This window comes from Protopterus annectens, chromosome 5.part0 (genome assembly GCF_019279795.1).
Source record: "Protopterus annectens isolate FY-2018-M chromosome 5.part0, PAN1.0, whole genome shotgun sequence".
Lineage (NCBI taxonomy): Eukaryota > Metazoa > Chordata > Ceratodontiformes > Protopteridae > Protopterus > Protopterus annectens.
In genome coordinates, this window is record NC_056735.1 from 1,294,816,875 (window position 1) to 1,294,844,423 (window position 27,549).

The window sequence follows — 27,549 nt, forward strand, 5'->3', positions numbered from 1 at the left end:
CACATTTAAATTCCTGCAAGCCCTTGACCTTATCCTGAAGAGAATCAAAAAAATCATCAGCAGCTTCACAAAACAAGTGTTTGTTGTCTAGAGAAGCAGCCTTAATATCATCAGGTAACGGTTGAAGCCAAAGCCAGGAAATTTCCTCATCATAGGACTAAAAGAAGCAGCTCTACAAGCATCTGCTGCATCATAACTACACTTAATAGAATGTCGAGCCACCTGGGAAGACGTCCCTAGCAGGGAAAGAACAGACGTCTTCCCTTCAGAGTCATAGAGATCAGAAGTTACATGAATAGGCTTGAGAAAGAAGAGCCAAAATATATCTGGACATAAGGGCCTGATAATTGAAAGCTGTAAAAGCCAAAGTAGCAGAGGTATAAACCCTCTTACCTAGCCTTTCCATAGTTCTGCTACTTTTATCAGACGGAAGTAATTTAGTAGAAGGCAGTAAATGAGATGGCTTGTCAGATGCCACAGGCACCATAGAGGGATCAGCAAGAGGACACCTACAGAGAAATTTGCAGCCCTCAGACACTCTATAAAACCTATAAGGTTTCTTGAGGGTGGCAGGAGGCTGGGAATCTGGGGCCTTGGATGCAGTAGAAAAGGTATCCAACAATGCAGCCAAACAGGGGGAGCAGTAGAACATCCAGGAGAGTCCATCTGCAAAGGCTTCTAGTACCTCTCTTGAACCTCAGAAACCTGAGCACAATCTCATTTAAAGAACTACATCATTCTAGAGATTGTGTCCCCAAAAGAAATCTCCTCGAAAGAAGTGTCAGGGCTTGTGGACTCCTCTTCCTCAGACCCATAGTCCAAGAGAAAGGGAATCTGAAATGAACAAGCAAGGGATTCTTCATCTGAATCCACCTCCTCTTCAGAGGAATCCTGTTCCCTGGATATTTTAAGGGGAGTAGAGGACCAAGGGGGAGCAGGAACAGAAACACCACGAGGAAGTTTCAAAGCCATAAGGGCATTAAACAACCCCAGAGTGAAATTCTGCCATTCACTCTGAGGACCCTTAGGAGTCAGAGAAACGTTTACTTTTTTGTTTCTTTTTCAAATGGACGTCCGCCTTGTAAAATTTGGAAAGCTCAGAACCCAGATAGCATTCAATAACTGTAGTTGGAATTTCCTCTCTAACCAGAATCCGAAGAACACCCCTAGGTCCTTCAGAAATAATCAGCTGCAGTTCCCCCTGAACCTCTGAAGCAGGCATATGCAAGGCCTCAAGGGATGTGCGAGAAGTTGGATCCGTGCTGGCCTCTGAAACAGTTGTGACATAGGAATCTAATAGCAGAGCCAGGCAATCCTCTGGGCTTTCACTAGCTTTGGGAGAGACATCAGGCCGAGGTGACAGCAGAAGAATCAGACCTAGATTTCTTGGTCTTTTTCTTCACAGATGTCTGAACCTCAGAACAGTACGTTCCTTCCATCGTGTCTTTTGATAAAAGCTTAAGAAGTCGGTTCTCCAAGTACAAGGTCAGAGAGGAAAGCTGACTAGTAGTCTTCAGAATGAAAGCCTGACAAATACAACAGGACATATGGTCGTAGGAAGCGCCGAGACAAAATAAGCACTGCTCCTGACAATCTTTACGGGGAACTTGTCTCCCACACTGGCATTTACCCTTGCTGGATTGCATGAACCCCATAAGCAACACACAAAAACAAAAAAGATAAGAGCAAAAACCCCAACAGGGCACTTATCTGAAAAGCCTTGGTGAACCAGCAAACAAAGTGAGCATTCAGAATGACAATCCAAAGATGGTGTTAAAACTGGCGGCAAATAAGTTCTGAAGATGGTACCTCTGGACGTCACACATTTATGCCCTACGCTTTTAGTGGTGAGCATATGTGCGATATACGATGGTACCTTAAAGCAACCTAAAGGCTTTGTAATATTGGCTGGATGTCAGGCTACCCTTTGCAGGGGATCCCTATTGTAATGAATACTGCAACAACGAAATGGAAGGACATCAAAAAAGTCAGAAATTGATCTTTTCAGAGATCCTTCTCTTCCAGTGGCACTAGAAAAGAATGAAGGGCTGCTGTCCGTAGTTGTGAAAGACTATCCTGTTCCTGCAGATGATTGGTTCTTCACATTCACAAACATGCAAAAACTCTGAGACACTGTCAGAGTGGGTTAAGAGGGCACTACAACCCAAACATCAGTAAGGCAGTGTGTGTTTGCTGAACTGCATCATGTTACAGTTGGTTACAGATCTATTTTCGACATAGGCATTCTTTTTTTTTTTTTCAAAAATGACATAGGCATTCTGACGGAAATACATTCTCCTGACCTTGCATGTATAGATACTGATGTTAATACTGTTTTGGATTTTTTGCATTCAAACAATTTCCCTTTCAAAACTTGACATATTATTTCTGCATTTTTTCCACAGAACACACCCCCTAATTAGATTTACATAGTGACTGTTTTGCTTCCATACAGTACTGTAATTATAGGTTCATACTAGGCTATCTGCCCTAGGGCATTTATAAGCCTAGCCAGAGTGTGTGTGGCTTTCACCACCCCTTAGGATGAGAATACTATGTCTGTGTCTGATGGAGTGTCAATTATGGTGCCCAGTTTGCAGTCATCTGCAAATTTTGTCAGCCACAATCCCCCTATGTTTGCCTGCACTTCAGAAAAATAAATAACAAGAGGGGAGGACTGAGCCCTGTGGCTAACCCTGTGTGTTCTGTCCTTGAGCCAGTTTGCAACCCATCTTGTGACATATGGGTTTACATCTAAGCTGGTGAGCTTTTCTATGATGAGTGGGGGGTGTGTGTGAAGCAGCTTTTGTAGGTCAAGGTAGGCTGTGTGAACTGCCTTACCCTCATCAATGGCCTTAGTGACTGCTTGAAAAAGTCGACCAAGTTCAAGAGGCAGGATCTGCCCTTGACAAAACCAAATTGGGTAGGATCCAGTCTGTATGAGTTCCATTATGATCCTTCCAGCTTTGCAGACAAGGCAGCGTCAAGCTATATGGGGCGGCCAGGGTCAAGGTAAAGGGTCAGCTGGCTTTGTGTCTGGGGACCACAGTTACCGTCATTCTTTGGGGTATATGTATCCTGTATTAAAGGCTAAAGATTAAACAGCAGCCTTATGTGTGGGTTTAGTTCCTCAGTGAGTTTGTGGGACACCGTCCAGTCCCATTGATGCTGTGTTTTTGCTTTAGAGAGCAGCTCTCACCTGGGCATCTGAGATGTTTGGGAGGCTAGACTCTGGTGGGATAGATATTTCTTTTTTTGGGGGAGGGAGGGAGAATTTGCACTGAACCTGTCTGCCAGTATGTTGGCAATGTCTGTGGGTTCAGTGATTTTTTATCATTTTGGACTAATTCTGAGCATATCTGGGAGTTTCCAATTTCTAACAACAACATAAAAGAAGGCCTTAAGATTGTCTTTGTGTCATTAGCTGATTTTTCTCTCAAAGTTGGCCTTGGATGATTTTATGAGTGATCGTAGTTTTTGCTAGTATTGATCAGAGATGCCTTCCTTTTAGGGATTTTGCTCCGTCATGTAGTAGCTTTCTCCTCTTGTTGTAGAGTTTGTTTATGGCTCTTGATTTTATTAGGGATTGCTTGATCCATACTTTCCTGGAGGAGCTTGCTCAGAAGGCATTTGTAAGGGTTTTCAGCAGCGTGGGTTGTGGTTTCCACTGGCTCGGGGCCTTGAAGGATACCACTCCAGTCTTAAGAAGTGTGAAGTTTGCTTTTGAGAAGTTCTTCACTGTGGTCTTTTGCTGGGGTGGGGGTGGGATGTGGATCTCCAGTGAGATTAATTTATGGTCTGATCTCACCAATGAGGGATATACTTCGGTGTGGAGCATTTTTCCCCATGTTTGTGATGATCAGGTCTAGTATATTTTCTCCTCTTGTGGGAATGGTGACTAGTTGTTCCATAGCATTTGAGTTTATGAACTCCAGGAACCTTTGGGCTAGGGTGTTGGGGCTTGAGTAATGTTCCCAGTCTATGTTTGGGTAGTTGAAGTCACCCAATATGATGGTGTTTGGAGAGACATTCATACTCTCCAGTGTCTTCAGGAAGGCTGTGTGGGTTTCCTGAGTTTGAGAAGGTGGTCTGTAGCATGCTACAAACTGTAGGGCAGTTTTACCTATGGTTAATTGCACCTGGATGGTCTCCGAATGTTTTGCGTTACCACTAACCTGGAGGTGGGTATCCTTTATAGATATGGATACTCCCCCCTTTTTATTAGGTTAGTCCGGATTTTGGGGCTGGAAAGCATGATATGAGGTATAACCTGATAGTGCTGGGGTGCTCTCAGGAGCCTTGAACCAGTTTGCAGTCACAGCACAGACAACGATGTTCTCCATACTGAGGAGGGCTTTGCATCTTGAGGTTTAGACTTCTGGCATTGAGCAGTATTACCTTAGTTTTTCTCCATTTTGTTTTCTAGGGCGGTAGGTTTATCATTTGAGCCTTGCCTAAAAAGGCACTATGGGGTGGCAAGAGCCTTTGCCAATATCCGGAAGCCCAGGGTGACAGGTGCAGTCCCTTGTGAAGCAGCGTGGCTTGTCAAGCATGTCATCCCAGGCAGACAGACATTGGATCCCCTTAGAATGACACCAGTAATTAAGCCAATTATTAAAGCTGATCATTTTGTCTCTGTATCATCATTATTGGTGAGGGAAGGATGCTGCTCAGGGTCAGGGTCATACCAGCCTGGGCTACATAATCTGAGAGCTCCTCTATGTCTCTTTTCATGTAGTCCAGGCTCAGGTCGTTCACACCGGCATGGACAATGACTGAGTCATTCTTGTACTTGCTGTGGAGTGACATGAGTGCTTGTGTTATGTGGCAGCTTACTGTGATCTTCTGCCAGTTCAAAGCAAGGTCACACTTCTTATTAGTGCAACCTAATTTGTAACAGTTGCACAGGATCACCTCTCCCAAGCTAAAAACAATGTTGCCCATCAGGGGACAGACCTACAGCCTTAAAGGCAGCCAAGACAATGCTATATTTCTAGTGAGCAAGAGATTTAAAACACACACAGAAAAAAAGGCACTAATCAAACGGGGATCAGCTATCTGGGATCATTTCTCATTTCAACTAAGAAAGCAACAGACACAGCACAGCTTTAAAGCTAAAATCAAGGAGCATGTCCTTAATGAAATAAAATGTTTGTGTTTTCATGGAAAGGGATGACATTGTATACTCAATAAATCCCCTTTTAACAGCACCTGATAAATCATGTACTGATGCTGCTCTGATGGCAATTTACTGTGTATGCAAACCTTTTTTTTTCTATCTGCATGCATTATATCTGTAAAATTCTGTTGATTTTCTTATTATGTTTCATGGTGGTTTTAATTTTTTGCTCATTTTTATTTTTGATTTAATTTTATTGAAAAAATATGTAATACTTCTGTAGCTCTTTTCCTCTGATCTCCATTGAAAATGGGCCCCTGGCTCAGTTGGACTAACCCATTTAAATGTCAATAAATAAAAAATAAATAAAACGTTCTGACACTTGTACATATTCTCATCTGTTCTGTAACTTGGAATTTCTGCACTATGTACCTGCCTGACTGCATAGCTCCTTTTATAATGCTCCTGTGAGCCTGGGTTGTGCCTGAAAAGGATCAGTACAAATGTCAATAAATAAAAAATAAATAAAACGTTTTGACACTTGTACATATTCTCATCTGTTCTGTAACTTGGAATTTCTGCACTATGTACCTGCCTGACTGCATAGCTCCTTTTATAATGCTCCTGTGAGCCTGGGTTGTGCCTGAAAAGGATCAGTAGACTAGGCTACCTACCTAGTTATGAAATGAATATGTGTGTGTGTGTGTGTGTGTGTGTGTGTGTGTGTGTATTTCATATCTGATATACACCTATATTCATACATATAAATGTAAACACACACATGAATACAGACACTCATTCTCACCTGCACAGACAGAAATAAATTTTCGCCTTTGGCAACTAGTTGTGAAGAAACCAACTAAAATTAAACATTTTTGTCTCTGATTATACACAGGTCTTTTACCATTTGAAGACATACATGGTAGCAAGTTTTAACTAGCTATAATGAATTTTAGCACCTATGACTGTCTAGGGCATTGCTATAAACCCCAAAAGAGAAAAAGAAAACAAATCAGCTAGCGGCTTTTGACAACTAGTAAGTATGGAAGAAGTGTATTTTCTTTCAGTATTAAATGTGGATGTTTTTCTGTGAAGGCTGTACAGAAGATATTCAACTAAATAAGTGACAGAAAATAATTCAATATGATAGGGGATGGCATGCTAACACTTATCTGTGAGGCAGCAGAATGCTGAAGTGGGGCAAGGGAAGCCATGAAGCAGATGTGGTAGTTTTTGTGCAGAGAATAAACAATGGATGATGCAGCATGCTTTCAGGCACACAATTAGGAACAGCAGCTGCTGTAAACATTTTAATTCTGTTGGCATGACCAACTGACAACAAGGACAGCTAACAAATAGCTAGGCAGCTTGAGTTCAATCTCCTCCTCACTTGGAAAAACCTGAACATAAACCGCAAATTCCTTACTTGAGGACATAAGGATTTTATTATCTGCAAATATTGTAGCAACATTACTCAGTATTTTCTGAACAACAGAATCTGCTCAGTTTGTGATTATACAAAGAACTTAAGTATAACACAAAATGAGAAACTCACCTTTGGGTCTGTTCATCAAAAACCCACAGCTTCATCTGTAATTCAGGCTCAGATTCCTTTTCTTGTCTTGCTTCAACAGTTGCCAGCCAGCTTCCATGAGAATCAAAGGCTGCTTTTACCACATCAAACTGATTCAGGCCAGACTGATGAATATGCTCTTGCTGAATTATGTCAAGCTTCATTCAGATGGGGGAAAAAAAAAAACAGTAAGCACCAAGTGACAACCTTCAGGACTACAACAAAAACTGGTTGCTCCAGTGGATTAATCCTGAACTAGAGTAAGAATTACAGCAATCACAGTCATTCAGCTTAACAGGCTTACAATGGGCAAATGTTTTATTAAATATTTTAATAAAGCATTTGTCCACTGGTAGCCTTTTGAGCCCACTAAACTACCAAGACTAAAAGTAGTCCTATATTAATATAGTGTGCTTTCTTCACACTCAGCACAATTTGGGTAGAACAAGGTCATTAGCTCTACTTGAAGGCGGTTCTGGTTTCCACAATTTTTAAGCCCACCTAGTTTATAACAAAGAAAAATAGTATAAGCTATCAAATCTGGTTCTCTCTCTCCTTTTTTGTACACCTTTTACACTGCTTTTCAAAAACTCAACCATTTAAGTGCTTCTGGCCTGAAAGTATTAGCCTAATTAATAAAGAAACAAGCATCTCATATAGACCAGAATAAATGGAACCACTTTCAAGAAAGTCATATATGGATATGGCTTCACTTGCACTTCCTTTATAAAGGATATTTGTCTAGCTGCACAGGTGTGAAACAAAGTATAAGTGCACAAGTTCTACTTAACTGTAACAGTAGATGTTTAAATTCCTCACTGCATTAGCAGCATTTTAGGTCATCTGCCAAGATAACCCAGTACTAGCCAACTTTTAAAAGCTCACTGTCCTCTCACTCTCTCTCTTCTATTAACAGCTAATTGGCTGAGTACATCCTGAAAGGTAAGCCTTCAGCTGTCACAGGAAATGAATGTTCAGACTTTTTTGCTTCCACAAAGAAGGGGAGAAAAGTACCAGAAGCCAGAATCATCTAGCAAGATTAAATTTTATTTATTTATTTATTTATTTTACATTTGTTGACTGGGCTAGTCTAACTGGATATATGTTCATTTTCAGTAGAGGCCCTGGGAGAAAAGCTCCAAGCATCAGCAGTGACAAAGAATACAATATTTAGTAATAGTCAAGTGAATTACAATATATCGGCTACATTGGGCAGAACAAAAATTTTGCAGAGTAATTTAGTAGGTTTAAGCTAAGATCAAATACAGAGAGCAAAAAAAAATTTACAGCCAGTCACAATACCATACAAAAATCAAATCCAACAACAACAACTCAGAGGTTGTAACCGGTCTCAACTATGCACAATCTGGTGGATGGTCATTGGGTGCTGCCACTCTGGCAGTGGGGAATTCAAGTATAGTACAGTTTTGTACCTACCATAAATGTAGATGTTTGAGTGTAAACACTGCTGCAGTCATTACACGCCATCAGGCGGTCCTGCAGTCGGACAGAGTTCCAAAGTCTTGGTCCGGCATCGGTTGATGTCACCTCCTCCCTGACATCAGTGCGACAGGGGTATGTAAGATGCAGCCGACGCCATTTTCTTCAGTTTTTCTTGCCCCAGATGTCAGGTGTCCCCAAATAGGTAGGCAATTCAAATTGCTAGTAAAATATCCAAAAGAAAAGCAAACCACCATTTTTAGTTACCAGCAAATACTCCCCATAGGTAATAAAGGGTAGATGACCTAGGTAAGTACCAGAAAGTAAGAGGGGAAGGAGGGAGGGTAACCTGGACTGCAGCAGTGTTTACACTCAAACATCTGCATTTACGGTAGGTACAAAACTGTACTATGTTCATCGTGTTACACTGCTGCAGTCATTACACTTGGGTGGAATCCCAAAGGTGAGGTAGGGAGGCTGGATCTATAAGGCATTAGGGGTGGCCATAACGCCCTGCAGTACAGTAGTGGCGAAGCCAGCTCTGGATTTGGAGTATAAAGGCAAATGGTAATGTTTGGTGAAGGTATGCACATAACTCCATGTTGCTGCTTCCAAAATATCCTTGGTAGGTACTCCTCTGAGGTAGGCAGTTGAAGTGGCTGCTGCCCTGGTGGAGTGAGATCTAATGCTGCTAGGTACAGGTTTCCCATGGTGGGTATAGCAGAAACGTATACAGTGTCCTATCCATATTGAAATAGTCTGCTTTGAAATGGCTTTTCCCTGTGCTCCTGCAGCGTATGCTACCAATAGTTGCTCAGATTTTCTGAAAGCTTTGGTTTTGTCCAAGCAGAAGCGTAACTATCTGTGAATGCCCAAAGAATGTAGTAGTCTCTCCCCTTTGTTCTGTGGTTTTGGATAAAAGGTTGGCAAATGAATAGTTTGGTTTAGCGCCACACTTGATACCACCTTTGGCATAAATGTAGAGTTAGCCCTTAAAGACACCCTGCCCTGGTGGAAGATGAGGAAAGCTTCCACTGCCATTAGTGCCTGTAATTCTGAAACTCTTTGTGATGATGTTATTGCCAGTAGCAGAGCAGTATTCCAAGAGATGTATTTTAATTCTGCTGTGTTAGCTGGCTCAAAAGGAGGTAAAGTTATTTTTTCCAAAACAAAGTTGAGGTCCCAAGTTGGTGTAGGTGCTCTACGGGGTGGTCTTATGTTTTTAGCCCCTCTGAGGTACTGTTTGAGCAAAGGATTAGAAAAAATTGGTGGATCCGTGTTGTAATGAGCAGAGATAGCCAAGGCATGCATCTTGATGGATGAAAAAGAGAGGCCCTTGTCCAGCATCTCAGTTAAGTACTAAAGTATTTGAGGAATGTTTGGGACAAGAGGGTCAAGGCTATGCGCTTGGTTCCAGGCACAGAATCTTTTCCATTTATCCGAGTATGCTTTCCTGGTGTTAGGCCTTCTGGCCTCCAGAATGACATCCATAACAGCTTTGGAGAGAGGCACTGCTTGCTGGACTAAGGAATTTTCCATGCAGCTATATTTAAAGTCTTTAGCTGGCTGTGAAATATCAGATTGTTGTGTGGGATTTGAGGCAAAATCCAGGGTGGTTCTTGTCCTAAGTTCTTTAAGATTGGGTACCAGTGCTGGCATGGCCAGTCTGGTGCAATCAGGATAATTTTTGGCTCTTCCTGCCTGGCTTTTATGAGTACCTTTGGAAGGAGAGGTAAAGGAGGCATTAAAGTATACTTGTAGTTTTTTCCACCTGAATGAGAGGGCATCCACTTTCCATGCTTGTGGATGGTAGCTCCTTGTGCAGAATTTCTGTAATTGGCAGTTCTTTGGGGAAGCAAACAGATCTTTGTCCGGGCTCCACCATTTTATCATTCTGAATATTTTGTGGGGTTCCCATTAGATGTGTTATCATTCTGAATGTTTGTGGGTTCAGTTTCCATTCGTCTGGGTCCATCATGTTTCTGGCAGGAATTGTGCTTGCAAATGAACTTGATAGTTTAGAGCTGTGTTCCACAAGGTCATGGCTTGTCTGCAGAGGGGATAGGAGTGTGTGCCCCCTTGCTTGTTTATGTATCACATAACTGTGGTGTTGTCTGTCTTTAGTAGTAATTGTCCTGGATGCAGCAGGTCCTTGAAAGCTATAACAGCATTTTGTATGGCCAGCATCTCTTTTTGATTGATGTGGAGATGTCTTTGCTCTGTGGGCCACTCGCCCCATTTATGTGTTTAATCTGATGCACCTGTTGTCAGTGTCTGACTGGTTGTGGGTTGAGTGAAAGGCTGTCCCTTGTTGAGGTAACAAGCTTGTGCCCACCATCGAAACTCCTGTTTTAGGCAAGGAATTAGTGGTATAACTGTTTCCAAACTTTGACAGTGTTGAGACCATACGCTCTTTAGGTACTATTGTAGTTTCCTCATATGCAGTCTGGCATATGGAATTGGTAGTATGCAAGATGCTATGTAGCCCAAGGCCTGCAGAATTTTTCTTGCAGGGAGTTGGGTCTTTGTTGCCATTAAATGAAAATATTGAGTCAGTTGTCCTTGCTTGTCTGATATGAGATAAGCCATCTGGGCCGTTGTGTTCAAGCTGGCACCCAGGAATATTATCTGTTGTGAGGGCACTAGTTTTGATTTCTTTTCGTTTACTGTGTACCCCAGGCAACTTAATAACTTTTTTACTTACGCCAGATGCTTTAGCAGAATGTCCTTGCTCTCTGCTTGAATCAGGCAGTCGTCCAGGTATGGATAAATCTGAATTCTTTTTTGCCTGCAAAATGCAATTACTGGTGCCATGCACTTTGTGAAGACCCTGGGTACAGTAGATAAGCCAAAGGGCAGTGCAGAGAATTGATAGTGCATTGAACCAGCTAGAAATCGGAGATATCTTCTGCAGTTTTGTCGGATAGGGACATGCAGGTATGCCTCTTTGAGGTCCAAAGTCACGAGCCAAGCTTTCTTGCCCAGCATGGGAAGAAGCTGCTGTAGTGTCAACATCTTGAATTTCGGAACATCCAGGTAAGTGTTTAGTGAAGAAAGGTCCAGAATGGGTCTCCAGGCTTTGTCCTTTCTGGGAACAAGAAAGAGTCTCGAGTAAAATCCTTGTCCCTGTGGTGGTACCTTTTGAATAGCTCTCATATCCATGAGTGCGGTAATTTGCTTTTGAGCCTCTGCCCATTGATTTGGTGGCAGATTTGGCATTCCTTTTAGCCTTGGCAGAGTGTGAAAGTGGAACCTGTAACCTTGAGATACAATGTTGAGAACCCATTTGTCTTTGGTGATGCAATGCCAGTTGTGATAGAAAAGTGCCAGTTTTCCTCCTAAGGGGGCTGCCAAGAGAGAGCTGTTTGGCAGCTGCAGTGGAAAGTCATTGAGGCTGTTTTTTATAAGGTTGAGGCCTGTCTTCCCCTTCTTTCTGGCCTGGTGTACTCCACTGTCGAGGCCTGTAAGGGCCTTGTGTCTGACCTCTACCTCTTGGACGTCTGTATCTGCCCCTTTGAGGTCTATCTGTGACTGGAAAGGACCAATTCTTTGTTGGCCAATTTCTGCTAAAACGAGGAGGCTGAACCTGTAAAAAATCTTTCACCATTTGCATAGATTTTGCCTTATCCTCCATCATCTTTAATACCTCCTCTGCCTTGACTCCAAACAGCACATCCTGCTGCAAAGGTGCATCCAATAATTTGACCTTAGCATGATCTGGCAATGTATGTTCTTTTACCCAAGCATGCCTTCTAATGACAGAGCCTGTAACTGCTGCTCTACATGGTATGTAAGGTCTCCCCAAAGGAGTAATCCTCAGGCGGAGAGGCTGATGGAATTGATTCCTCAGCATCAGAATCCTCATAAGGGGGTAAACAATATCCTAGGTCTGAGGAAATGGACACCTGGTCAGAAGATTCATAGTCTGCGTCCTGTCTGGGTCTTTTATCAGGAGGGGGATGGGACCCCCTGATCAGGGTGATTAGGTCCTCAGCCATTTTTAGCATTTGTTTTTTAGGCATGGAAGCCTGCCCTGAAGAGAGTTGTGTCTGTTTCTTTGCTTTTAAGGGGGGCTTAGACTTAGCAGAGGGTTTAATGGTTAACTGGGTAGGTCTGAAAACACCCTCTGTAGCTGTGCATTGCTCAGCTACTTCGGTTCCCTCTGTAGGGTTAGGGTCAGAAAGCTGAAAACCTAGTGCGTCCAAAGACCCCGCCAGCTCCACGTGGGAGTCGGAGGCGGTCTGTGGTTCTGTGTAAGCGGTCGCCAGGGGCTACGTAGGCGCCTCGCTGAAAACCGGAGAACCGACGACCGGACTAGAAGAGGCCTTGTCGGCAGTTTTGGGCCTCGGGTGCCTGTCCTTGTCCTTTTTATGCAATGCGTTCGTCGGAATTTCAGACGGCATAGTGTAATTGAATTTTCTGCCAAAATAACGTCGGGCAAAATCAAACCGAGTTTTAATAGTGCGCTCGTTAAACCTAGCACAAAACCAACAACCAGTGATGTCATGGTCAGGGCCTAGGCATGGAATACAATAGGAGTGGAAATCCTTATGAGGTATTTGCTTCCCACAAGAAATACAGTTATTAACTTTTACTGACATTGGTCTGAGGCAAGAAAAAGTTTCCCCAACGGGGTACTTAGCTTTTTTAGAAGACTTCGGTTCTGGATTCGGAATGAAAATCTCAGGAGTCGGCCGACAGGCACTTGCGAACTGCTTCTGCTTCAGGCACCGCACAGCAAGAAGACTGAAGAAAATGGCGTTGGATGCATCTTATATACCCCTGTCGCACTGACATCAGGAGGTGACAGCAACCGATGCCGGACCAAGACTTTGGAACTCTGGCCGACTGCGGGACCGCCTACGGCAGGATACCCCAACTGTAATGACTGCAGCAGTGTAACACGATGAACATCTAATGTTACAGGTGATTAGTACTTCTGCAACGTACTACTCTCATCATTCCCACGGTCTCAAAAGCATTTTGGGTAGATTTCGAAAGATTACTCTCAGGAACCCTAGGAAAATGGTCCTAGCAAAGTCTGCTCTGGACCTTGAAAAGGAATCCAGTTTGTAGTGCTTTGTGACGGTATGAACAGAGAACAAAGTTGTTCCCTCTAGAATTCTTCTTTAATCCATTCCGTTCCAGTGTAAAACTGGGGAGGAGATAAGGTCCTAGTTGAGTAAGCCTTAACCTTGCCTGGAGGACATATACCATGGTGGGAGTAGCAAAGAACAACCATTGTGCAATACTTTGTTTAAAGATAGGTTGACCTTTCTTAGCCCCTGTATAGGAGACAAACAGCTGTTCAATATTCCTAAAGGGGCTCTGATCTGTAAAGGTAGTACTTGAGCTGCCTGTGCACATCCAGGGTATGTAGAATCTTCTCTCCCTTGATATTTGGATCAGGACATAACACTGGAAGATTGATGACATGATTCAAGATAAATTCAGAAACAACATTAGGCATGAATGATGTATTAGTATGTAACACAACCCTGTCCTTGTGAAAAATCAGATAAGGTTGGGCCCACGAAAAGAGCCTGCAGCTTAAAGACTCATCTTACAGAAGTCAGAGAAGTAAAGCTGTCATACAAGTAATGAACCATAAATCAGCCTGAGAGGCAGGTTCAAAAGGAGGTAAAGTCAATTTTTCCAGAACAAAGCTGAGATCCCAGGGAGGGGGAACTGCTCTTGAAGGGGACTCAGGTGAAACACTCTTTTCAGAAACTCACCACAAGAGGAGGATCCATAGGCAGAAAAGCTGAGATGGCTGCAATATGCACTCTGATAGAAGCATATAACAAACCATCTCTAAGTATCCCACAAAAATATTTTACAATCAGAGGGGGTCAAACTCAGGACCTATGTTATTGCCTATGCACCATTTAGAAAACCTCTTCCGCTTGTAAACATAAGATTTCCGTGTTGCAGGTTTTCTTGCCTCCTTAAATACCTGCTGCACATCCTCATGGAACAAATGTCTAAAAGGTACCAAAACAGAATCATCCAGACCATCAGATGAAAATGCTCTAAGATGGGGTGTACCACTAGCCCCTGATGCTATGTGAGCAGATCCAGTCTGTGAGAAAGGTTAGGGTAATTGCTTTACCTAATTCCATTAAAAGGGAGAACCAACTTTGTCTGGACCAAAATTGAATTACCACAATGATCTTTGGAAATTTTTTCTGACTCTTTAGAAGTACTTTGGGAGTCACTGCAAAACGTAATGCTTATAGGAGCATTCCAGACCATGAGAATGAAACAGCATCTATCTTCCAAGCATGGCTGCATGGATGTGGAAAATAATATTTTCAGTAGTCTGTTTTGAAAGTAGGCTAACAAGGTATACAGCACTTCTGAATCAGGTCCTGGAAGACCTCTACATGGTGCTTCCACTCATGAGGATCTATCCAGGATCCACTAAGTCTGTCTGCTATTGTGTTTTGTTCTGACGGAAGGTATGAGGACTGAAGAGTCAGAAAATGCTGTAGATCTAGATCCAGATCCCAGGCCATCAATGCTAACTGGCAAAGAGAATATGACCCTTACCTGTTCAAGTACCACATCAAGGTAGTGCTGTCTGTTGGAACTAGAGGAGGGCTTGGAGTCAATAAGTGATGAAGAACTTTTAAGACATGAATCACTGCTAACATCTCTTATGTTATTGTGCTTTCGCATGTTCTGAGGACCCCACAAGCCTTGCACAAACTGTGCATTGGCAGCAATGTCCACGATAATCTAAAAAGTCCATCTGGATAGACTGAGATAGGGTCTAAAGAGAAATAAAAGGAGTTCTGGATTCAAAGACAGCTGATCCCTCCATCACTGCGGTTCATGTTTCACAAATTTTAGTACCAGTACTGGAAATCCAAGAGATGAAATTTGCTAGGTCCAACAATTCTTCAAGTAGCACTGAATTTTCTCAGGTGTAGTCTACCTAGTGGTAGACTGCAGTGGTGGTGCTGCGGTAGCATTGTCGCCTCACAGTAAGACGTTGTCCTGTTCGATTCTCAGCTAGACCGTCTTCTGTGTGGAGACATGCGTGAATGGGTGTACCTTCATTGAAGGTTGTGCGTCACGGCCGGCAACTCGACACGTAAAAATCTACTGCCAATCATTAGCGGACCGGAGTTCCGCTGTGGCGACCCCTAACCAGGAAAAGCTGAAAGGCACAACAAGTCTACCTAGTGGTATCATGATGGTCACTGATGCCATGAGGCCTAGAATTCTGAAGAACTATTTTGCTGAGACGATGTCTAGAAGAGAGAAATCAAAAAGTGCTTTGATAAGTCAGAACTTTGTCTTCTGGCCAATCCATTTTATTATGTCCATCAAACACACCAGGAAAACAATTCATTGGGAGGGCATGGGAAAGGATTTTAAGGTTCAAACTTATATCCAGGTGGGAAAGGAAGGATAAGACCTTAGCTCAGAATTCCAAGTACCTTGATATAGAATTTGCACAAACCAGCAAGTTGTCTAAATAAGGAAAAATGAGGACGCCTAAGGTTCTGCAACAGGCAACCACCAAAGCCAGACACTTTATAAACACTCCTGGTGCAGTAGGCAGCCCAAAGGGTAATGCAGAAAACTGATAAAAGTCTGAGACAGCAAATCTCAAAAAATTTCCAGAAACTGGGAGAAACAGGAATACAATAAGCATCCTTGAGATCTACAGCCACCATAAAAGTGGGCTGGAAGCAACGCTAGGACAAAACTGTAAGGTGAGCATTTTGAATTTAGGAAGCATTACAAAGGTGTTTTAAAAGGACAAATCTATGACCGGTCTCCAGGAGTGCTCCTTTTTAGGTACCACGAAGATTTTAAGTAAAATCGTTTCCCTGTGCATTACAAGCACTGGTTTTAGGACTCCTGCTACTACCATGTGATGGAGCACTGGAAGAAACAGCTGTCTGGTCTGACAGGAGTGGGGAAATTTCCCTGAGTGGGGGAAGGTTTTCTATCCACTAACAAGTGTATCCTCTATGAATTATTCTCAGAATCCATTTGTCTGAGATTACCTGCAGCTAGGCTGCAGGGTTGATAGAGCACCTAGGGGAAGGAGAAAGAGAAGGAAGGCCAGTAGGTGGGGGTAAGGGTGCTCTGTGACATGGCACAATCATTCCCTTTGCATTTTCTTTTTTTGTTAAAAAGGAACCCCTCGTGTTTGGTTTCAAAGAATTATCATTCCTGCCATTTCCTTTTGGATTCTTAACTTCCGATTGGCTGAGAGTTTTGTTTGTTATGCCCCTTGAAGGAAGAAGCCTTGTTTAGAGAGTACCTGGGTACATGAAACATTGCAGATATCTCATGCATTAATTTGCCTCTCATCATCCCAATTTTGAGAATCTGTGTAAGAGAGGGCCTAAACACCATTTCAGAAGTTAAAGGTGAAGTCAAAACTTTGGCTTTTAAAATCATCAGGGAAGTTTTGATTATGTAACCAAGCACATAGTCTAATTAATACAACAAAAACAGAATTTCTTGAGATCGTGTCTACACATTCAAGCTTTTTTCTTTTGTCTTTTCTTTTTGCTGGGGAAATCTGGAAAAATGTTATACAATAATCTTTGAATATGATTTTTATTACCCGAGAATCTTTTGTTACTGATGCCCAGGCATCGAGGTGCGGAGACAAATGCTCCCGACTGCCTCTAGAGGTGGGCAGTCGGGCAACCTTTCAGGAGTGCTGGAAGGGTTTATCCGAAAGGGAATTGCAGAAACCCTGATTTTGCTAGTCTCCTCTGCTGCAAGGATGGCGTCTTCCACCTGAACACCCCCAACTCTGCCTTTGGGGGAGTTATCCCTGCATGAATCCTGGAAAGTACCCCGAGACTTCTGGAACCACATTTTCTTGCCTCCCCTGATTCCTGGAAAAGGATCGCTGAGGGATAGAAAAGCATATCCCTACTGCAGACAGGGTATTTCTATCTTATTCACTCTGGGAAAGATTCTCCTTTAAAGTAGGGCCAAACAAAGACATTCCATCAAAAGGAGCACTGATGAAAGAATTGAAAGGCTCCGCAAAGTTGCAAAAGTGCATCCAGGCATGTCTCCTAATGGCTATGCCTGAACCTGCAACCCATGAGGTACCCTCCACAGCATGGGAAATTATCCTCACTAACGCATTAGAAATGGATAAGAGAGTGGCCATTTGGGAAGAAGACTTCCTGTAGTACTCCATGGACATGGACTCCAAAAGGGATTTGGAAAGTTCCTTAGTCAAATCCTACTGTAATCTTGTGAAATGTGCCAAGTAATTCAGAGACCATAAGGCAAAGGTTGCTGAGGCAAAAACATGCTTCCAAATCTGTCCAACATCCTGGAATCTCTGTTAGGGGGATGGACAATGGAGCTCTGCTCTGCCAGCTCCTTCTTTGCAGCTGTCGCCAAAAACACAGCATCAACAGGAACTCCCTTGCTCCAGTGTGATGTCTTTAGGTGACACGAGAAATTTATCAGGGTGATAGGGAATGGATTCTACAGTACCTAGTTCCTTCTACACCTAGCAAGAGACTAGATCTATAAGTTCATCTTCTGGGGGAGTCACCCAAGATGTAGATGGGCCGGTCCCAAAAGTTTTCAGAAAGACTGACTCTTCTTGGAATGGGTTATCAGGAGGCCATATACCCTTTTGCCTGAGAATTTCTAACATGTTTCCAAAGGAGATGTCATCTGGTGGAGATCTGTGGGACCCTACCCCTTCATTAAACCCAGTGTCATCGGTGAGAGATTCCTGAGGAGAGTCTGTGCGTCTCCTCTTACACATTCTCATTCGGGAAACATCCTCAGTGGGATGATACGGACAGGTATCAGAAGAGAGAGGAAAGTCCTCGAGGGAACTGTCTGGATACTTAATGAAGCTAGCTGCCCCTGTGGAATAGGCCTGACAGGATCAGAGCTTGAACCCTAAGGAAGCAGGGCTGTCAGATCTGAACAGGATAGAGTAGTCGAATCTCCCTGATGACAGAAGATCCTTCTCCACCATCTCAAAGGCAGGAGGACTGGGAGATACCAAAGCTGGTTGCACTGGAGCCAATGCTGCTGATGCTACCATGCCTTGACCATGCCCAGACCTGTGCCTTAAAGAGAGAATAGGACCCGAACTATCCAACCCAGAAGCTTCAAGGGGCAGGGATGGCTCCAACACCCATGGAGTGGAACCTCCCCCGTGGACCTGGCACCAATGCTTCAGCTCTCAGACTCTTCTTGGTCCAAAGGAATCAGAGCTGAACAAGTAAGGGAAGCAGTTGGAGTTGAAGATCTAGCTGTCTTTGGATCAAACTTTGACACTCTCAGGTCTTTCGGATCCGAGGGCTCCAAAACCGGTCAGACAGGAGAAGAAATCACTGCATGAGAAGATGAAGTGAGGCTCACGGATCCAATGGGAGATGGAGCCAGGATAACCCCTATTTGAATCTAAACTCTGAGGAACTTCCTCATCATCCTATGCACTTCAGCTTCTGAAAGACTCCTGGAGGACGTGATGGAGGAAGTGGTGGACTGGGGCCAAGACTATCTCCTCAGGGCCTCCTGAGGGAAAGAAGAATGGAGCCAAGGGCAAACAGGCTCTACAGTGAACCCTGGGGGCCAGGGGTTCTTGGAGACTTCGTATGAACAGTTGTTAGATCCAAAGACGTGGGATCAGACTGTTTCTGTTTTGTATCTGAGAAGGTCAGATCCAATTTCTTTTGTATCTTTTGCAGTCACAGATCCAACACAATTGTTGAGGAATGAATGCAAAGGACAACATCAGATCCTGAGTCAAATTAGAAATAATTCCGTTCAAGCAAGACTTTTGCTCTGCAAAGGATGCAGCAAATCATCCAAACTGTACTCAAACTATACAATAAATTTTACACATAGCCTTGATCATACAACTTTAAAGGCTATGTTACTTGAAAGAAACATCCCTTTGCCCTGAAGATGTAACCATTTCCCCACTTTATAAGTGGGCACTGCATTAGATGAAACCAATGTTTTTTTTTTTTATTTGAGCACGCAGATAGGGAGACTGCTACTGGGTCAAGCAGTCAAATAAGACAAAATGCCTGTCATATCAAAGGAGACAGAACAGTTGTGTAAAATCTTACCATAATGGTAGATGTCCTTCTCTTCACTGTTGCAGAATTCAATACATTGGGGCTCTCCTGCCAAGGGTGGCCAGAGGTCTGGCCAGTATATCAAAGCCTTTAGGTTACTTCAAGGTATGTCGTAGTATGCTCCTTATGTAGCATACAGCATAAAGGTGACATCCGGACGTACCATTCTCAGAACTAAGAGGCCAAGTATGAATGCCAGTCCAAGGAAAAGAAAAAGGTAAACAATACATCCAGAAGACAAATGGACCAGGGGGTGGAGGGAAGGAGTGAATACTGAAACAGTGAAGAGACGGACATCTACTGTTCTGGTAGGATTTGACACAACTACACTATGTCCTTCCATTTCACTGTTGCAGTATTCATTACATTAAAGAGAGTGCCAAAAGCTCAGGAAGAAGAAAGGAAGGAAGAAAGACCATTAGAGCCCTCTAGGGAGCCAAGAAGGATGGCCAGGGAAAACCAGCTCTAGCTCTTGAGATTCCATCCAACTTGTAGTGCTTTGTAAATGTATGCACAGAAGTCCAGGTAGCTGCCTCAAGAACAGAGTTAGTATCTAAACCCTTAAAAAAGCACCAGAAGAAACCACAGTTCTAGTAGAATGAGCCTTAATAGAATAAGGAAGGCTTTTACCATTAAAGGAATAACAAAAAGAAATAGCTTTTGAGATCCAAGAAGAAATAGTTTGCTTGGATAGAGCCATTCCTAAGGACTTAGGATAAAAGGAAACAAGAGCTATCAGACTTCCTAACAGTCAGTCTTATCCAAATAAAAATCTGAGTTGTCTATGCATATCCATGTGCAGCACCTTCTCACTGACAGATTGTGGAGAAGGGAAAAAGTGGGCAAATGAAAAGACTGATTAAGGGACAAGTCAATCACCACCTTGGACATAAAAGAAAGATTAGTATGCAAGGGCACCCTGTCCTTGTGAAAACATAAAAAAATAAAAAAGGAGGACAAGCCATAAGGGCTTGAAGCAAAGACACCCATCTGGCAAAAGTAAGGGCCAACAAAGAACAGTCTTCCAACAGCAGTGTTGCAAGGAAGCTGAACCTACAGGCTCAAAAGGACAGAGTCAAATTTTCCAAACCAAAAATTAAGATCCCAGGGGGGAGGAAGAGGCTTTCTGGGAGGCTTAATATGAAGGAAGCCTTTAAGGAATTGTTTATCTTCGAATACAGAAGCAAAAGAATGACAAAGGCAGACAAACAGATACAGCTGATAAGTGGGCCTTAACAGAAGAACAAGCCAACCCAGCTTTCAGCAATTCAGACAGATGAGAGAAAACCAAAGGAAAATCCACAGAATTAAACAAATAAAGCCGGATACAGAACTGGAATACACCAAAACACTCATAAAACAAATAAAGCTGGACACAGAACTGGAATACGCCAAAACACTAATAAAACAAAGCCGAAAAACACCAAACAGAACCTCTTCCATTTGGATAAGTACAATTTCCTAGTACTTGGTTTCTTGGCTCCTGCAAATCCCTAAGCAGAGTGGACAGGTGGGGATGGATAAAAGATCCCATGTCTGGTATGAATAGGTCCACCCTGTGAGACAACTTATGATGATTGCCCTAAGCTAAATGCAGAAGAAGAGGGAAGAGGAAACCAATGCCGTCTTTGTTAAAAGGGAGTCACCAACAAGATTTTGGGAGCATCCTGTTGAATTCTGAACAGGACTTTTGGAATGAGAAGAAGGGGAAGAAAAACATAAAGAAACACCCCCTTCCAAGAAAAAGATAAGGCGTCCAACTTCCAAACCAAAGAACCTGGGATTCTAGCACAAAATAGAGGGATTCTGGCACAAAATAGAGGAAGTTGTCTGTTCAGAGGGCAGGCAAAAATATCTATTTGAAGAGTATCCCACTGGTGGACAATGTCTAAAAACGCATCCCTGTGAAGTATCCATTTGTGGGATTGAGTTAAGGGCCTTCTCAGTGTGTCTGCACAAAGTTTTGACCCGAGGGAATGTAAACTGTATGAAGAATCACTTGATAGTGGACAGCAAGATCCCACACTAGGAGTGCTAATCATCAAAGAAAAGATCTTGTCCTCCTCTTGTTTATACACTACATCACTGTGGCATTGTCTGTAACTACCTTGAGAGGTCCTGGGGAAAAGAGAGGAAGAAAAGCCTGAAGCACCAGCAGAAGAGCTCTCATCTCTAGCACTGATGTATTCTTTCTGCTGAAGAGGTGAACACACTTCCCTGTATCTTTAGGGAGCCAAAAGCTGCTTCCCATCCCACGTCTGAAGCATCTGTGAACAGCTCCCAAGAGGGAAGAGGAAGATGAAGTTCTATTCCGATTAAAGTAGAATGAAAGCACTAAACTTTGCATCCGGAGCCTTGCCTTGACATTGCTGTGTTTTCAGTTCACATTTTTTCAGTTTGATTTGTTTTTGAATGTTGCTACAATTTAAAATGTAAAAGAACTACAAATTCTAGGGAATGCGCATGTTGAAGCCAAACTGACTTCAAAAATCACTGAAACGTTCTCATGTGGAATTTGGCCAGAGTGAAAGTACAGTTGTGTACACTTACCATAAATGTAGATGTTAGAGTGTCTTCACTGTTGCAGTCATGACTGTAGGGTTCTCCCCTGCCGGCAGGCAGTCCTCGGTCGGCCAGAATACCAAAGTCTGGGTCCGGCGTCGGCTGCTCAGCCTTGCTCCCTGACGTCAGAGCGCCAGGAGTACAAAGCTGGCAGCAGACGCCATGTTCTCCTGTTTTTCTTGCCCCAGATGTCAGGTGTTCCAAAATGAGTAAAATCCCATACCCTTTGCAAATACACCTCAGAAGAAGGGTGAAGAAGGGAACCACACAAAAGAAAAAATAAGAGGGGACAGGAGGGAGGGTAACCCAGACTGCAACAGTGAAGACACTCGAACATCTACATTTATGGTAAGTGTACACAACTGTACTATGTTCATCGTGTTTCACTGTTGCAGTCATGACTGTGGGGTTGAATCCCAAAGTAGAATAAAAGAGAGGTGGTCATAAAGTAGAGGGGGCGGCTAAAAGGCCCTGCAAGACTGCAGAAGTAAAGCCTGCCCTAGACTTAGAGTAGAGAGGTAGACTGTAGTGCTTAGAAAAAGTATGCATTGAACTCCAAGTTGCAGCTTCCAAAATGTCTTTGGTAGGAACTCCCCTGAGGAAGGCAGCTGAAGTGGCAGCAGCTCTGGTACAGTGATTCCTTATAATCCCTGGGATATGCTTTCCATGGTGTGAATAATAAAATCTGATTCCATGAGCAATCCATTTTGAAATGGTCTGTTTTGAAATGGCTTTACCTTGGGAACTTGAAGCATAAGAAACAAACAATTGCTCTGATTTCCTGATGTCCTTGGTTCTGTCCAGGTAAAAACGTAGTTGTCTGTGTACATCCAAGGAATGCAAGATCCTTTCCCCCTTATTTTGAGGACTGGGGAAAAAAGTTGGCAAGTGAATAGTTTGATTTAAAGCCACTTTGGAAACCACCTTAGGCATGAAAGTAGGATTAGTCCTTAAAGACACCCTGTCTTGGTGAAAAATAATATAAGGTTCCACAGCCATGAGAGCTTGCAAATCGAAACTCTCCTGGCAGAGGTCAGAGCTAACAGGATGGCTGTCTTCCAAGATAAAAACTTGATGTCAGATGTGGCAGCAGGCTCAAAAGGAGGTAAGGTGAGTTTTTCCAAAACATAGTTGAGATCCCAGGCAGGAATGGGTGGAGATCTAGGGGGCCTTAAGTTCTTAGCTCCTCTGAGAAACTGTCTCATGAGCTGGTGGGAAAAGATTGGAGGGTCTGTATTATAATGAGCAGAAATAGCAGAGGCATGTATCTTTATGGAAGAAAAAGAGAGACCCTTATTTAAGAGGTCTGTCAGGTAAAGTAAAATCAGAGGAATGTTAGGAATAAGAGGGATCCAAATCCTGAGCCTGCATCCAGGTGCAACATCTTTTCCATTTTCCTGCATAAGATTTTCTAGTGCTAGGACGTCTGGCTTCTAAAATGACATCCATAACCTGCTTTGTAGGAGAGAATGAATCACAGACCCTGGATTAACCAGGCCGCCAGGCTGAGAGTTTTGACATGGGAGTGCAGAACCTGACCCTGGTGTTGGGACAGAAGGTTCGGAGTCTGAGGTAAAACCCAAGGGTGCTCCAGAGAAAGGTTTTTCAGTGTTGGGTACCAAAACTGTCAAGGCCAATTTGGGGCCAGCAAAATTATCATCTTGGGCTTGTCCTGTTTGATCTTTAATAACACCCGTGGAAGAAGAGGTAGAGGCGGGAAGGCATACTCCGAGAGGTTTCTCCAACTGAATGATAGTGCATCCACTTTCCAAGCTAGTTCGGGGAATGTCCTTGTGCAAAAAATCTGTAGTTGATGACTGAGGTGGGATGCAAAGAGGTCTATGTGAGGACATCCCCAGACTGCTGTAATCATCTTGAATATTTCAGTGTCCAGCATCCATTCATGTGGGTCTGACAGGTTTCTGCTCAGACTGTCTGCCAGGATGTTTTGCTTCCCTGGTAGAAACTGAGCTTGAAGGTCCAGTTTGCAAGCTAGAGCTATGTTCCATAGATTCATGGCTAGTCTGCAAAGGGGATAGGAATGTGATCCCCCTTGCTTGTTTATGTACCACATAACTGTGGTGTTGTCTGTCCGTATCAGTAGTTGTCCCGGTTGTAGAAGATTCCCGAAGGCCAATAGAGCGTTCTGAACGGCTAACATTTCCTTTAAATTGATATGCAGGTGCTTCGGATCCTTTGTCCAAAGGCCCTGCAGACAGTTGCCCTGCAAATGGGCTCCCCATGCATAATCTGAGGCGTCCGTGGTTAGTATCTGACTGGCTGGAGGCAGACTGAAGGCTTTCCTTTTGTTTTGAGTACATGCCTTGGACCACCAAAGGAATTCCTTTTGAAGACAAGGCAGGACGGTGATCTGTATGTCTAAACTGTGGCAATGCTGAGACCATACACTTTTTAGGTACCACTGTATTTTCCTCATATGTAGTCTTGCATATGGTACGAGAAGGATGCAGGAGGCCATGTAACCCAAAGCCTGCAGGAATTTCCTTGCAGACAGCTGAGTTAATGATGCCAAGGTTTTGAAAGTTGAAGCCAGCTGTAATTGTTTTTCGTATATCAGAAATGCCATCTGGGTTGTTGTGTTTAGAAGAGCACCCAGAAAAGTTATCTGTTGTGAGGGTGTCAAATTTGACTTTTTTTATGTTTACAGTGAATCCCAGGAACTTGAGAAGTTTCTGAACAAATTCTAGATGGTGGAGTAAGAAATCCTTGCTGTCTGCCTGAATAAGACAGTCATCCAGATAAGGGTAAAATTGAATTCCCTTGAGTCTGCAATAAGCTACTACTGGAGCCAGGCATTTGGTGAAGACCCTGGGTGCAATAGACAATTCAAAGGGCAGCACAGAGAATTGATAGTGCCTCGATCCGGCCTTGAACCCGAGGTATTTTCTGCACTCCTGCCTGATGGGAATGTGTAAATAAGCCTCCTTTAAATCCAAAGCTACCATCCATGCATTTTTGGTCAGCATTGGAAGTAGCTGCTGTAGAGTAAGCATCTTGAATTTTGGTATCTCGAGAAAAGTGTTCAAGACTGACAGATCCAGAATGGGTCTCCATGAATTTTGCTTTCTGGGGACTAGAAAGAGCCTTGAGTAAAAACCTTGTCCCATTTCTGATAGTGGAACCAGTTCTATGGCTTTCATAGCCAAGAGGGCTTCCACCTGGTTTAAGGCCTCTAACCATTGATGTTTTGGTAGATCCGGCCATCCGCTTGGTCTTGGTAGGGTATGAAAATGGAATTTGTAACCTCTTGAAACCACATCCAGAACCCACTTGTCTTGGGTTATATTAGAATTTAGGTGAAAAGATAGAACATTAAATATGGAAGAAATTTTTTAATAGTGAACAATGTGTTTGGAAGTATTTTGGTATTAATGTATTGTTTTTAAATGTGGGGGAAGTTTAACATTCATTTTGGAATTTTTTTTTGATGTTTTTTGGATTTTAAAGGTTATTAAAAGACTCCAAACTACAGTTTGCTGCAGCCTGTCATTTCTCTGCTGTGGAATTTGCTGTTGGTATCATAATATATATACAAGGCATATTGATCTGGAGCTATGTGACAAACCAGATCTAAATAAAACCAGGAACTATGTCTAGTACTACATAAAAACATCTAAAAAAAATATATATATATATACATATATCTATATATATATATATATATATATATATATATATATAAACATATGTAAAAAGGCATTAAATAACGAAAAAAATGTATATGGTAGCAAACTTGTTGAGTCATGGAAGCATCAATGCTTAAAACCCCTTGCACTAAGAAAGGGTTTCAACGAAACTCTGTCATTTAAACCAGAGGCTTTGTCTGCCTGCAGCCTCATGATCCATCGATTTCTTTGTTCAGTATAATTATTGTAATCACCTAACCTAATATCTTGATGTATCAATTCTATGGCCATAAACTTAAATTTATGTGTTGTACCTTTATTAATAACGAGTTTAGCCAAAGCATTATTATCATCTTCCCTATTAATAGCATAAGTATATTCTCTTACGCGTTCTCTAAGGGTTCTATTTGTCATACCTATGTAAAAAGATGTGCACTTTGTGCACACAGCTAAATGGACTAAATCACATGTCCGACAATCTGCATAGAAATCAAAATTGTATTCTTTCCCAGTGTCTGGATGGATAAATTTATTATTGAACATAGAACAACACTGACTGCAAGTCCTACATGCGTAGGTCCCTTTCCTAGCTGACTCTACCTGCTGTTTCTCTTTTTTTCTCATAGCATAATAGACGTTTCAAAGATTTAGTGTTTTTATGTTGAATAAGAATAAGTTTATTCATCCAGACACTGGGAAAGAATACAATTTTGATTTCTATGCAGATTGTCGGACATGTGATTTAGTCTATTTAGCTGTGTGCAAAAAGTGCACATCTTTTTACGTAGGTATGAGAACCCCTAGAGAACGCATAAGAGAACATACATATGCTATTAATAGGGAAGACGATAATAATGCTTTGGCTAAACACATGATTGATAAAAGTACGACACATAAATTTACGTTTATGGCCATAGAATTGATACATCAAGATATTAGGTTAGGTGATTACAAGAATTTTTATTTTAATTTATTTTACATTTGTTGACTGGGATAGTTCGACTGGATGCATGTCCATTTTCAGTGGAGGCCCGGGGAGAAAAGCTCCAAGGGTAAGCAGATACAGCATTACATAATACCAGCATTACATATTACAAACAGACTATTTACGGTGATTACATAAGTAAGCAAGTTAAGCCGCGGTGGTGCAGCGGTAGTATTGTTGCCTCACAGCAAGAGGTTCTCTCACTTGATTCTTGGCTTTAGCGCCTTCTGTGTGGAGTCTGCATGTCCTCCCCACGGTTGAGTGGCGTTCGAAAGACATGCGTAGAATGGGCATGCCTTCGTTGAAGGTTGGGCGTCGAGCTGGCACCTCGGCACCCGTAAAAAAAAAATCTATTGCCAATCATTAGCGGTCCAGAGTTCTGCTGTGGCGACCCCTAACCGGGAAAAGCCAAAAGAAGATCATCATAAGTAAGCAAGTTAAACAAGTTTCACAGGTTAGAGTTAATCCCGAGCGTAAATCAGGATTAAATTAAATTACACAGTAAACTGGTTTAACAGATTTTTACACATTCTAGAGAGGGTTCGCCAGGCTTGATACATTGACATGGCCAGTTAAGTGCCAAATGTTGTTTGAGTCTAGTTTTAAATTGACCTAAGGTAGAAAGTAAGGTAATATTAGCTGGAAGAGAGTTCCAGGGTCTACTTACAGAGTTTACAGAGAGAGAGTCACTGGCTGTGTTATTAATTTTGCTAGTCTGAATTAGTAGTTTGTTAGAGGATTGAAGCAGTCTAGGATTGCTATAGGGGGCAACAATATTTTTAAGTGCAGGAGTATTGTCTGGATTATAGAGAATTTTATAGGCCATAATCAGTTGGTTATACTGGATTAGGCTGGGTAGTTCAAGCCACCCAAGCTGATTTAGACTGCTGCAATGATGTGTCCTAACAGGCAGCCCAGTAGCAAACCTGGCAATGTGGTTGTAGCAAACTGAGAGTTTGTTAGGGACAGTCTTGTTTAAATTCGACAGTAGAGGGGATGCGTACAGAAGGGTTGAAAGAAGGTGAGAGCGATCTATGGCAATTTTAGCTGGAGGGGTTAGGAAGGCTTTTATTCTGTAAAGTGACCCTAGTTTTTTATTGATGGTTTTGATAGTCTGG

The 27,549-nt window shown here is 42.6% G+C and overlaps 1 protein-coding gene across 1 annotated transcript in view; it reads right to left on the minus strand.

The window, feature by feature from the left end:
* WDR75 (WD repeat domain 75) overlaps nt 1-27,549 on the minus strand; it is a 1,027,793-nt gene that overhangs the window by 636,789 nt on the left and 363,455 nt on the right. Inside the window, exon 12 of the mRNA XM_044071106.1 lies at nt 6,675-6,850. Coding sequence (XP_043927041.1) covers nt 6,675-6,850 — 176 coding nt within the window. The remainder of the gene's footprint in view (nt 1-6,674; nt 6,851-27,549) is intronic.